At 39.7% G+C, this 12084-nt stretch overlaps 1 protein-coding gene across 5 annotated transcripts in view; it reads right to left on the reverse strand.

Annotated features, from left to right (window-relative positions):
* Window positions 1–12084, reverse strand: part of AHCYL2 (adenosylhomocysteinase like 2) — a 190559-nt gene that overhangs the window by 32000 nt on the left and 146475 nt on the right. For all 5 annotated transcript variants that reach the window (XM_070369251.1, XM_005905267.2, XM_070369250.1 and 2 more), the window contains 3 exons: window positions 9045–9188; window positions 8512–8612; window positions 249–351 (listed from right to left, as the gene is read on the reverse strand). In XM_070369251.1, coding sequence (XP_070225352.1) covers window positions 249–351; window positions 8512–8612; window positions 9045–9188 — 348 coding nt within the window. The remainder of the gene's footprint in view (window positions 1–248; window positions 352–8511; window positions 8613–9044; window positions 9189–12084) is intronic.

A 12084-nucleotide genomic window follows, 5' to 3' on the forward strand; every position in this document is an offset into this window, starting at 1 on the left:
GTCTCATAATAACCTATAGTGAAAAAGAACTGAAAAAAGAATATATATGCGTACATATGTGTGTACACACACTTTACTGTATACCTGAAACTAATACAATATTGTAAATCAACTATACTTCATTTAAAAAAAATGAATATTTCTTCCAAGACAACTTTAAATGTCAACTTTCCTTACAGATTTACATCAAAACAATGGAACTTTTTGAAACCTTTAGCCAGAGACAAAGAATGTGCAAAAGGTCTTACCACTTTCTGCTAGAGCAGCAGCCACTTCGTTGAGGGTGGAATAGATGTTGCAGGCAGCCCATCGGCACTGTGCTCCCAGAGCTCCCAGAGTTTCCATAAGCACCTGTATTAAAGAGAAAGCAGGAGATGAGCAAGCACGGGCCAAACAGCTGGTCAAGGAATTAAGTTTATATATTTGACAATGAGAAAGTACATTATGGAAGCTCCCAGAGTTTCCATAAGCACCTGTATTAAAGAGAAAGCAGGAGATGAGCAAGCAGGGGCCAAACAGCTGGTCAAGGAATTAAGTTTATATATTTGACAATGAGAAAGTACACCAATGATTTTCAACATGTGCTTTGCAGAAACTTCAGCACTTTGAGAATGGGGCAGGGGTTGAGGGTAGGCATGAGGAAGGCTCCCACTGAGCTGTATGCTTTTACTCATTTAACCTACTGGTCCTCCCTATAAGATTCAATTAAACCAAGGATTTCAGAGCCATACATCTTTTCAAAAACCACCAATTTATGATTCTGCTTCTCTTTACGATGTAGAAAGCCGAAAGAGAAGCTTCCACTCTAAAAACAAGAAAAAGCTGCATAATCTACCATACTGTAACGTTTCTTGAGCCTATCAAACAGCCGAGGTCATAATGCAGCCAATGAACTCCAGAGAGCGCCAAATCCCTTTAGGGAGAGAGGGAACACAGTTTTATTCTTGTCAGAGTGCAGGAGGAAGAGGTGGCTGTCATACAATAGAGTAAGAAAAAATTAACTAAAATGTTAATGAATTAGTAAAGACTGAGTGTGGGAAAGTATCAATATGTCAGTTTGGAACTTCTGGTGGCCTGAGCCACAATGAGATTTCATACTCATGTGAAAGGGCTTTTCTAGGGGCTTCCAACCAGAGCTCACAAAGGAGACTGGGGGCAGGGAGCTGATTGCCTGTGCTCGACAATAAGCATGAAATCTGGGCACTTCCCCAGTCTTCTCTCAGAGGAAACAAAAGTCCTAAACTGTAGCAAGAAGAGCGGGAATTATGCCTGCCATGAGGGACAAGACAAAGACCCATTGCTTCTGGCGGAGGGTAGAAGTAAAAACTCTCTGCTCCTTGGGGAGTAGCTGAAAACCATCTTGGGCCCAGGACTAGGTATGCTGATACAAAGTAAAAATCACTGCCTCTCCAGGAGGGACAGGAAAATATCTCTGCTCAAGACCTACCACAGGAGAACACTGGAACCCACTAAAAAAAGATACCCCAGTCCAAGGACAAAGGAGAAGCCACAATGAGACAGTAGGAAGGGCACAATCACATTAAAATCAAATCCCATGACCCAGAGGGATGGTTTGGGGAAGGAGGTGGGAGTGGGGTTCAGGATGGGGAACACGTGTACACCCATGGCAGATTCATGTTGATGTATGGCAAAACCAATACAATACTGTAAAGTAATTAGCCTCCAATTAAAATAAATAAATTTATATTAAAAATAATAATAATAAAATCCCATACCCATCAGGTGGGCGACCCACAAACTGGAGAACAATAATACCAATAAGTTCTCACACTGTTGTAAAGGTTTTAGGTGCCACACCAGATTTCCCAATGTGGGGATCCGGCAAAGGGACTGGTAATCTCCAGGGAATCTGACTTTGAAGGACAGTGGTATTTGATTATAGAACTACCACAGATACAAGAAAAAATTTGACAGAAGTGGCAGGAACACTGAGAAAGTCCCATTTTCACGGAGGCTGGCCTAAGACTGAGATTGGACCAGAAAAATTTAAGAAGCCCAATTGCTCTCACTATGAGCCTAGGTCCAGAAAACAAGCAGTCTTCTGCTGTGGGGGGACATGCACTTGAAGAGAGAGCCCCCCTGTGGCAAGCATGTGCAGAAGTAGTTGACAGCCTGAGGGTGGAGCAGAAATACTGAGAGCCCTCTGGCTTGGAGGAATCTGTAGCCTTCGGTACGGAACAGAATTGAAATCCAGACCAGTTCATGACAATAATGGGAACTAACATACTACCATTCAATATAAAAGTTCAAGACACACCAAAAAAGTGAAAAACCCAACCCACAGTCAGGAAAGAAAGTATTCAAGAGAACCAGACTCTGAGATAAGCTAATGTTTGATCAGACAGGAACTTTAAATATGATTATCATATTTATGTTGAAGCAGTCGAGAGAAACAGATCGACATCCATGAACAGATAGAGAATTTCAGCAAAGAAATGGAAACTGTAAAAAACAAGTGAAATAGAAACATTAGAATTTTTTTTAAGGTATCAGATTTAAGAATTCTTTCATTAGACTTATCATACCAAACTGGGCATATCTAAGGATAGAATCAGTGAGCTTGAAGATAGATCGATAGAAATCCGCAAACTGAAATAGAGAAAGAAAAAAACAGTCGGAGAAAAATCAGAAGAGAGTATCTAAGATCTATGGGATACCATCAATGGTCTAATTTACATATAACTGGAGTTCTGGGAGGAGGAGAGAAGAGGGCAAAAGATATATATGAAGAGTTAGAGATCAAATTGCCAATATCTGCTGGATCATCGAAAAAGCAAGAGAGTTCCAGAAAAACATCTATTTCTGCTTTATTGACTATGCCAAAGCCTTTGACTGTGTGGATCACAATAAACGGTGGAAAATTCTGAAAGAGATGGGAATACCAGACCACCTGACCTGTCTCTTGAGAAACCTATATGCAGGTCAGGAAGCAACAGTTAGAACTGGACATGAGACAACAGACTGGTTCCAAATAAGAAAAGGAGTACGTCAAGGCTGTATATTGTCACCCTGCTTATTTAACTTATATGCAGAGTACATCATGAGAAACCCTGGGCTGGAAGAAGCACAAGCTGGAATCAAGATTGCCGGGAGAAATATCAGTAATCTCAGATATGCAGATGACACCACCCTTATGGCAGAAAGTGAAGAAGAACTAAAGAGCCTCCTAATGAAAGTGAAAGAGGAGAGTGAAAAAGCTGGCTTGAAGCTCAACATTCAGAAAACAAAGATCATGGCATCTGGTCCCATTACTTCATGGGAAATAGATGGGGAAACAGTGGGAACAGTGTCAGACTTTATTTTTTTGGGCTCCAAAATCACTGCAGATGGTGATTGCAGCCATGAAATTAAAAGACGCTTACTCCTTGGAAGAAAAGTTATGACCAACCTAGATAACATATTCAAAAGCAGAGACATTATTTTGCCAACAAAGGTCCGTCTAGTCAAGGCTATGGTTTTTCCAGTGGTCATGTATGGATGTGAGAGTTGGACTGTGAAGAAGGCTGAGCGCCGAAGAATTGATGCTTTTGAACTGTGGTTCTGGAGAGGACTCTTGCGAATCCCTTGGACTGCAAGGAGATCCAACCAGTCCATCCTAAAGGAGATGAGTCCTGGGTGTTCATTGGAAGGACTGATGCTGAGGCTGAAACTCCAGTACTTTGGCCACCTGATGCGAAGAGTTGACTCACTGGAAAAGACCCCGATGCTGGGAGGGATTGGGGGCAGGAGGAAAAGGGGATGACAGAGGATGAGATGGCTGGATGGCATCACCAACTCGATGCACATGAGTTTGGGTGAACTCCAGGAGTTGGTGACGGACATGGAGGCGTGCAGCACTGCGATTCATGGGGTCACAAAGAGTCGGACACGACGGAGCGACTGAACTGAATTAAACTGAATGGGCAATTATTTTTGAAAATTAATGAAAGAGGATCCAGGAACAATACTATTAACACTCCAGTAGCAAAGAGCACAGTAGTGTACAGATCCACTAAAGGAAAAGGAACCAGCACTCCATGGAGAAGAGGCTTATTCCAGGGATAGGACAGGGAACGTACAAGATGAGCTTAGAGCCTCTTGTACCAGAAGCAAGGAAGTGCTCAAAGAATGAAAGGGATATGTCAAAAGGCAAGGCACAGAAGCAAGATTTAAGGGGTTCCTTCTGGCCAAAATTTCAATAATTTTTATCATAATAAATAATGATAGTAATGGATTATAATCCATTAAATAAAATAGGAAACAATGACTCCATACCAAAAAAAAAAAAACCTGAATAAATAAATGGAAAGCTTGATGAAGAATGGGATATTCACACAGTTTCTTATATCTACCTCACAAAATACTTATTATTACAAAGGGGGAAAAATAACTTTTACAATAGAAAGTCTGACAGATACCACCTCCATTGAAGGGATCAAAATGAAGTTCAGTTATGGGACAAATTGAGATCAAGTGCCAACTGATAGGATTAAGTGGGAAAAAAAAAAAAAAGGCAGCACCATTTCCTACCAAAGGTACATAACCTGAATCTAATAATGAAGAAGCATCATAAAAGTCTGAATTAAGGACATACTGCAGAATAACTTGTCTATAATCTTCAAAGTGTCAAGGTCATGAAAGTCAAAGACTGATCAACTGCCAGCACTGAAGAAGACTAAAGAGAGATGACAATTAAATGAGACATATAACTAGGGATGAGATCCTTTGGTTATAAAAAGTATTTGGACAATTAGTGAAGCTCAAATGGGACCTAAGGATTAGACAGCAATTATGAATCAGTGTTAATTTCCTAATTTTGAATGGTTGTATTCGTTGTATAGGAGAATATCCTTGTTTATAGAAAATACACACTAAAGTCTTTGTGGAAGCACCATCAGGTTGGCAACTTACTCTCAAATGGTTCAGAAAATAAAAAGTTATCTGGTACTATATTTGCAACTTTTCTATAAGTATGTTTATTTCCAATTTAAAAAATTATTATAATAAATTTAATCCACTGATTTAATCCTGACTTACCTTCACTTCAATCTGTAAGATGGAGACAGGCAGACAGGCTTCTTTTTAAGAAGGTAGTGTACCACCCCACTATTTTGACTAAGAGTTATTTCAACAAGGACAAAGGTTTGGTGAAAAAGTTTTAAAATTTCCTGATGGTAGTTAACTTTGGGTATTGATAATTTTCATTTTAAAAAATTTGTATTTTCTAATATTTATATACTAAATTAAAACTCTAATTAGAAATATGCTCTACTTAAAAAAGAACACTTGCAAACAGCTCCACTAATGTAGGCGAACATCCTCACATAATTTATCTAAGGTCATATAGTAAGTTAACAGCAGAACTACTCTACTGTCTTAATTTCCTTACCTTTCAATATCTGATCCCATTTTTTTCTCTCCTGTTTTGCTTTTCACCTTAAAGAATTTCTGAATTCCTATAACTAGGATTTCTGAGTGTGTCAAACAAAAGAATCATACTGAAACATACCTACAAAGCAATAAAAATAATCTAGAAAAGTGACTGGGGCCAAGAATACAAGAACTATTTAAAGAACTATGAGTCAAGACTGCTTGCTGGCTATCAGGGCTCAAGCAGAAGTACAGGCAGGTGGAAGTGAGAGGGGGACAGAGGGTAAAAGCTGGTTCAACTTGATTTTAAATCATTACTGTTTAGAAAGAGTAGCTAAGAAATATGATTGGAAAGAACTATGGAAACACACCTAAAAAATATAAGTAGATCCAAGTCTTAATGAAACATGGACAGGAAACTGTTAACTATGATAGTTATTTCTGGAGCACAGGATTATAAGAGACTGTCTTTCTACATTATAGACTGTGGTAATGCTTGAATGGGCTTCCCCAGTGGCTCAATGGTAAAGAATCCACCTGCAATTCAGGGTGGGGAAGATCCCCTGGAGAAAGGCATGGCAACCCTCTCCAGTATTCTCACCTGGAGAATCCCCATGGACGAGGAGCCTGGTGGGCAACAGTCCATAGGGTCATGAAGAGTTGGACATGACAGAAGCGACTTAACACACATACAATGCTTGAATATTGTAAAATGAACATGAACTACCTTAGTAATCAGAAAAAATAAAGAGATTAGAAATAAAACAAAGCAAAATTCCACTGTAATTGTTTTTTAAAGGATAAAGAAAAATGTGGTGAGGGAACAAGAAAATAATAAAATTGGTAAACTAATTTTCATTACTCCTTTCAGGAAAAAAAAAATAACCTTGAAGAGTGGTAATATTCAGTGAGCCAGGGGGTAAAAAAGAAACTAGTTGTAATTTAGCAACATGAGACAGGACAGAAGCACTTACTATTTTAAGTCACCACACTGAAGTCTCATGTCCCTGACCGGGGAAGCCCAAAAAAGGTTCCAAGATGGTTTCTGCCTTCATTTATCAGTCTACAGTTCCAAAAAGAGTAGCTTTTCAATTTATTATACTAATTTTGGGTCGCCAAGGTACTCTTCCTCAGAGAACATGTAACCCAGAAAAGTCTCATAGGGAAGATGCTAACAGCAGCTGTCTGTGTCTTGAGGAATCTCTGCTGTTCTTAATAAGCAATGTGAATATGTAAGTGTTGCACTTAGGAGACAATCTTTCAGAAGTTAATCTAGCCATACAAGTGATCTGGATCTTATAAATCCTATAAAAGATTCCAGACAACTTCTCAATACACTAATTTCCTGTAGAGGTCTCATTAGGGTAGGCAACTTAATATGTATTATTACAGCTTTGATGATGACTCTAAGTCAGTGGTTCTCAACAAAGCAACTTTGGTAGACTATGGGGGCATTTTTGGTTGCCACAATAATTGGTAGGGGCGTGTTACTGGCATTTAGTGGGTATGGCCAAGGATCTTGACATTTTGAAAGTGTAGAACAGGGACTTCCCTGGTGTTCCAGTGTCTAAGACTCCATGCTCCTGATGCAGGCGGCCAGGGTTCGATCCCTGGTCAAGGAACTAGATTCCACAGGCTACAACTAAAGATCCCACATGCCATAACTAAGACGCCTTGCAATCAAATAAATAAATAAATATTTTTAAAAAGAAAAAGAAAGTATAGGACAGTCTCCTAGAGAAAAAAAACAACAACAACAACAACAACAACAAAACCCATGCCATATCTGGTATGACTTTCAAATATGCCAATGAAAAGTTCGCATGAGTGAGAAACTTATTTATACTGATCTGAATTTAGAACTTTATTCCACTTTACATATCAACACAAATATGGCTGTAGTTTTAATATAAGAATGCAAGGAAAAAAAAAAAAAAAGAATGCAAGAGTTTTCCCAAGAATGCAACAAATGTATAAATCAAGAGAAAACACATACTTTATATTGTTGTTGTTATTCAGAAATTATACAAAAAGTTGTTTATAATTTCATAAAATTATATAATCTGGCAATATTGCTCTGATACTCTGGAACCAGTAACACATTTCTATTATATACATTTATATCACTCATTCAAACAATGCTATAAGTACAATTATCTGACTATACTTGTACCCAAGCACTTACATACTGAAATATGTTATTTTATTATAAGTTACTTTCCTTTTAATAGTAAAAAATAAATGTAAAACCTTACATTTATTTTTTACTATTACATGTACTTAGCTATGTTATGTCTGAATTTCATTTCAAAAAATACAGGGGCACTGCAAGCTATTTTTTAATGAAAAGGGGTTCATTTAATCTGATAAAGGTAAAAATTATGGATCTAAACCCATCATGGTAACCCCAGTTCCCTTCCAGGACTGGTGGGGCATGAGCATGTGATCCAGTTCTGCTCAATGACATGACAGAGTGTTCTGGAGGACCTCTGGGAGAGGTTTCCTTGCTCTTGGGAGAGAGGAAGAAACGGTCCTTCTTCCTCTTCATGTCCATCTGGGATGGCTTATAGAGCTGTCACCATCTTGTTATCAGCCTGAGGATAAAGTGAGCACAGAGAGAAGGCAGCTCCAGAAGAATCACAGACAGGTGAAACTGGAGCCCTGAGAGCCTTCTCCTGAAGCCCACCTTGCCTCTGGACTTCTAGCTATGTAATGTAATGAGTTCCTTTATGCATAATCCAGGTTGAATCAGGTTTTCTCTTATTTGCAGCTGAAAGGAGCCTACACAGAGATGCCGTCTAGAAATGACACTGAAAGGGAAGGCAGGGGCAAGCAGTAGAGAACAATGGAGAAAGAAAAAGTATGGGAATCAGATATGTTGAAGTTTAAATCTTGATTCTGTGGTTTACTAGCTGTATAACATTGGACAAATGTTATACAGCTAGTAAACTTCAACTCCCTGAGCCTCAGCTTCCTCATTTATAAAATGGAAACAGGAATATGTGTTTTTAGAAGGCCATTATGAGGGTTAATGAACTAACACTCGTTAAGCTTTTAACCTAATGCTTGGCACGGTGCAAGCCCTCAATAGCTGGTGGCTATTATTAACTACTGTTACTTGGAGAAAGGAAAAGGACTCACAGCAGTCTGGGCAGTGATGTGTGTGCAACCCACAATCTTGGCGCCGGCCAAAGGTTTCTCTCCTTGAGCTCTCTTCCGCAAAGCCATCAGTGCTGGCATTTCTGAAAAGACCCAATACATACACAGCAATATTAGAGAAGGGGGATGAGAGGCAAAGAATAATTCTCTTAAGATAAGACCCTTCCCGATCAGGTTCTCTGTTATACTAGTTTTGGGTCTCTCAAAGGATCAAGATGCTGATTTTTCTGTTATAAGGGATTTTCAGAGGTAAATACTCCAGTGTTTGATTCATGTATCTCAGTCCCCTCATCTAGTGTCTCTCCCCTCTTCTTTGTACGGGGGTTCCTTCTAGACCCACTAGAGTTTACTCCCTCTCTACAGTGTTTTCTGAACTCGTATCTCTTTTGTTATAAGTTTCCTTCAAAATTACACTGACATTTCACAAACTACTAGACCCCAGGATGTAAAAGGGAATTAACATAGACAAAAAGACATAGGCAACTCAAGAAGAAAAAGGCGGTTGCTTTCATTACCTTGCTCAGCAATTTCAATTTCTCTTCGTCCAAACTCTGCCTGTTTGATGTTCTTGACACAGAAGTCACTGTTCCCCTTAGAGTTCTTTTGCTGTTTGTCTCTAGGAGAGGTCTCATCATCAGAGCTATCTGTATATGAAGCCGCTGGAAAGACAGAATAAAATACCTTCAGGGGAAAAAATGGCTTCCTCCCTAACCCCAAACCATGGAGTGAACTGAGGCTCTTTGGCAATCAGCACCTTGTAAATGTACACGTTTAGGAAGCACTTAAGTGGCACTGAGGAACTGTCTCAGTCATCACCTATCCACAGTCATCACCTGTGGAAAGTGCTATCCACAGGTCAGAAAAGGAAGCTGAGAGAGGTTGCCAAAGATATTCCCCCTGGGTAGCATTAACTTAAACTGCGGCTAACTTTATCTTCAGAACATGCACAGGTTCTTGAAAACGAAGAAAGAGGCTATTCCATGGTAGCAATAGCTTCAAAGTCTTAATTCAGGATGATGGTGATTAACCTATAGGTTTATGGGATCCTAGCTACCCTTCTCTGTTTGCTGCCTAAACACTGATGTAATTTGTGTTTTAGTACAGTAGCTGAACAGATAAGACCTAGAAAACAAGGAACCCATGAGAAAATAATTAAGAACCACACAAAAAGTGCTTGGCTGACAAAACAGAGCCTTCTTTTTCAAGACTGGCTCTGATGAGGCTGAACTGTGCCTGTAGACCCAATTAGACATTGACAATGAAATATTCAGTATGCTCTCCCTTCTTGCTGGCCTTAGTGGGTCCAGCATTAGGCATCTGAGATTCCCAAAGAAGCAGATAAATCCTCCTTCAGTGTAATTAAATGCTCTAATGACTAAGCGATTTAGCAATATACACTAGAGGGTGGAAGGTCTAAGACTTCTGACTGTGGCTAACAGGCAGCTGTTGCTCTTCCCACGTTTGAGGTCTTTTCAGTCTTCATAGAATTCTGTAGTTACTAATCATTGGCTGGATGATTTGAAGTAATTTCTTTCTTTGATTTACATTTAAGTTCCTGAGGATTGTTTCTTTCTAAGTAGTCCTCAAGGTTTTGGGGTGGGGGGACATAAAGCACTGTCTATATAATATAAAGCATTACACATTTCTCAGTGAGATAAGAAGTACTTTCACTTTTATGGGAAGAAAGCTGCAAAAGTTCAGAGCTCCTAGGGTTGCCTGATCTGCTTATATCCAGAGATTATGGCATTTCTAGGATTTCTTAGCAAAGGGTCTATCTCTGGGAGGGCTGGAAAAGGCAAGTCTGACCTTGCCCAGTTAATCAAGCATGGTGCTACAGAATGTTTGGGCAGCAGGGAACGACGTGTCTCTCTTGGAGCTGGAAAACTGCCCTAGAGCAAAGTCCTAACACAAAGCAACAAGAATGAACATGGGCACCAGGGGAGGTGAGAGAATTAGTAAATCCCCAAAGGGATTTTTGTTCTTGAAAGGAGCTAATCTGTACAAAAAGTTTATGGTTCTCCCTCCTAGGGAGTAAGAGCTCAAAGTACCTTTGGCAACAGAGCCCAGAGATAGTTCCCTGGGCAGTCATCTGTTTCACCAATCAATACTCAGAAATGGCTTATGAGTTAGAAGCTTAAGGGAACCAAGCTTCTGCCCTCTGAGAGAAGAAAGATAAATATAGCCATCCTAATCCTGATCCAAGTGTATAGAAAAGTTGCTTTTGAAAGAAAGTGTTCACATTCATAATACCCTGAAATGTCAAATCCTTTTCCAGAGCCATGATGATTTTTATGCTCTTTATTTGTTCTGGAGTCAGAGAAACTTTGCTCTGGTTCTGGGTATATAAAGCGGAGGTGAAAACAGGATCTGGTGGCTAATTCATTCATGTTTTCAGTCACGCACTCAATCAATTTTTATTGTGCATCTACTGTGTCTCCACAGTCTACGTGCTGGAGATACAAAATGGATATGGATTGTCTTTGCTTTCACAGGGTTTTCAGTCTAGTAGGTGAGTCAGACATGAAATAACTAATTACAGAATTATTTATTTAGAATTCTTCTTTCCATGTGGTTGCAATATGTGCTATGAAAAAGACTATATAAAAGGCAGACATGATTTGTCAGAGTCAAGTTGTTGAGAAGATTAAATAAAATAATGTAAGTAAAGTGCCTACTGCAATACTTGGCATAAAGTAATTCAGCATGCAGTCAATGATACTTGATATTATCACTAGGTTTTGTACATATTTTTAAAGCACTAGTTTTCTAGTGCATGCATGATCAGTTGTGTCTGACTCTTTGAAATCCCATGGACTGTTGCCTGCCAGGCTCCTCTGTCCATGGAATTTTCCAGGCAAGAATACTGAGTGGGTTGCCATTTCCTACTCCAGGGATCTTCCTGACCCAGAGATCAAACTTGCATATCTTGTGTCTCCTGCACTGGCAGGTGGCTTCTTTATGCTTTTCTTCACTGCTGCTGCTGCTGCCAAGTCGCTTCAGTTGTGTCCGACTCTGTGCGACCCCATAGACGGCAGCCCACCAGGCTTCCCATCCCTGGGATTCTCCAGGCAAGAACACTGGAGTGGGTTGCCATTTCCTTCTCCAATGCATGAAAGTGAAAAGTGAAAGTGAAGTCGCTCAGTTGTGTCCGACTCTAGCGACCCCATGGACTGCAGCCTACCAGGCTCCTCCGTCCATGGGATTTTCTAGGCAAAAGTACTGGAGTGGGGTGCCATTGCCTACAAATATAAAATCTTTCAGGGTCCTTACTTAGCTTTAGGATTTTGAATGGGAAAGGAATGACATACATACAATATTATTCAGCAGTTTCTTTTTTTCTACCTCCATCATCTATCAGTTTTACCCAAGCAGCAGGTGGTTGGCTGGCAGGGATAATAAAGGTTGAGAGTGCAGTCCTACTCTATCTAGAATAGCTCTCCTCTCCTATGCTTCTTTGGCTTTTAAGGATGAGCCAGGTGGGAAAAGTCAACCAAACAGCAACAAAACCTCCAAAATTCTTCTTTCAGAGAAGTACTCAAAATTTTTCCAACTCAA

Source organism: Bos mutus, chromosome 4 (assembly GCF_027580195.1).
Source record: "Bos mutus isolate GX-2022 chromosome 4, NWIPB_WYAK_1.1, whole genome shotgun sequence".
Lineage (NCBI taxonomy): Eukaryota > Metazoa > Chordata > Mammalia > Artiodactyla > Bovidae > Bos > Bos mutus.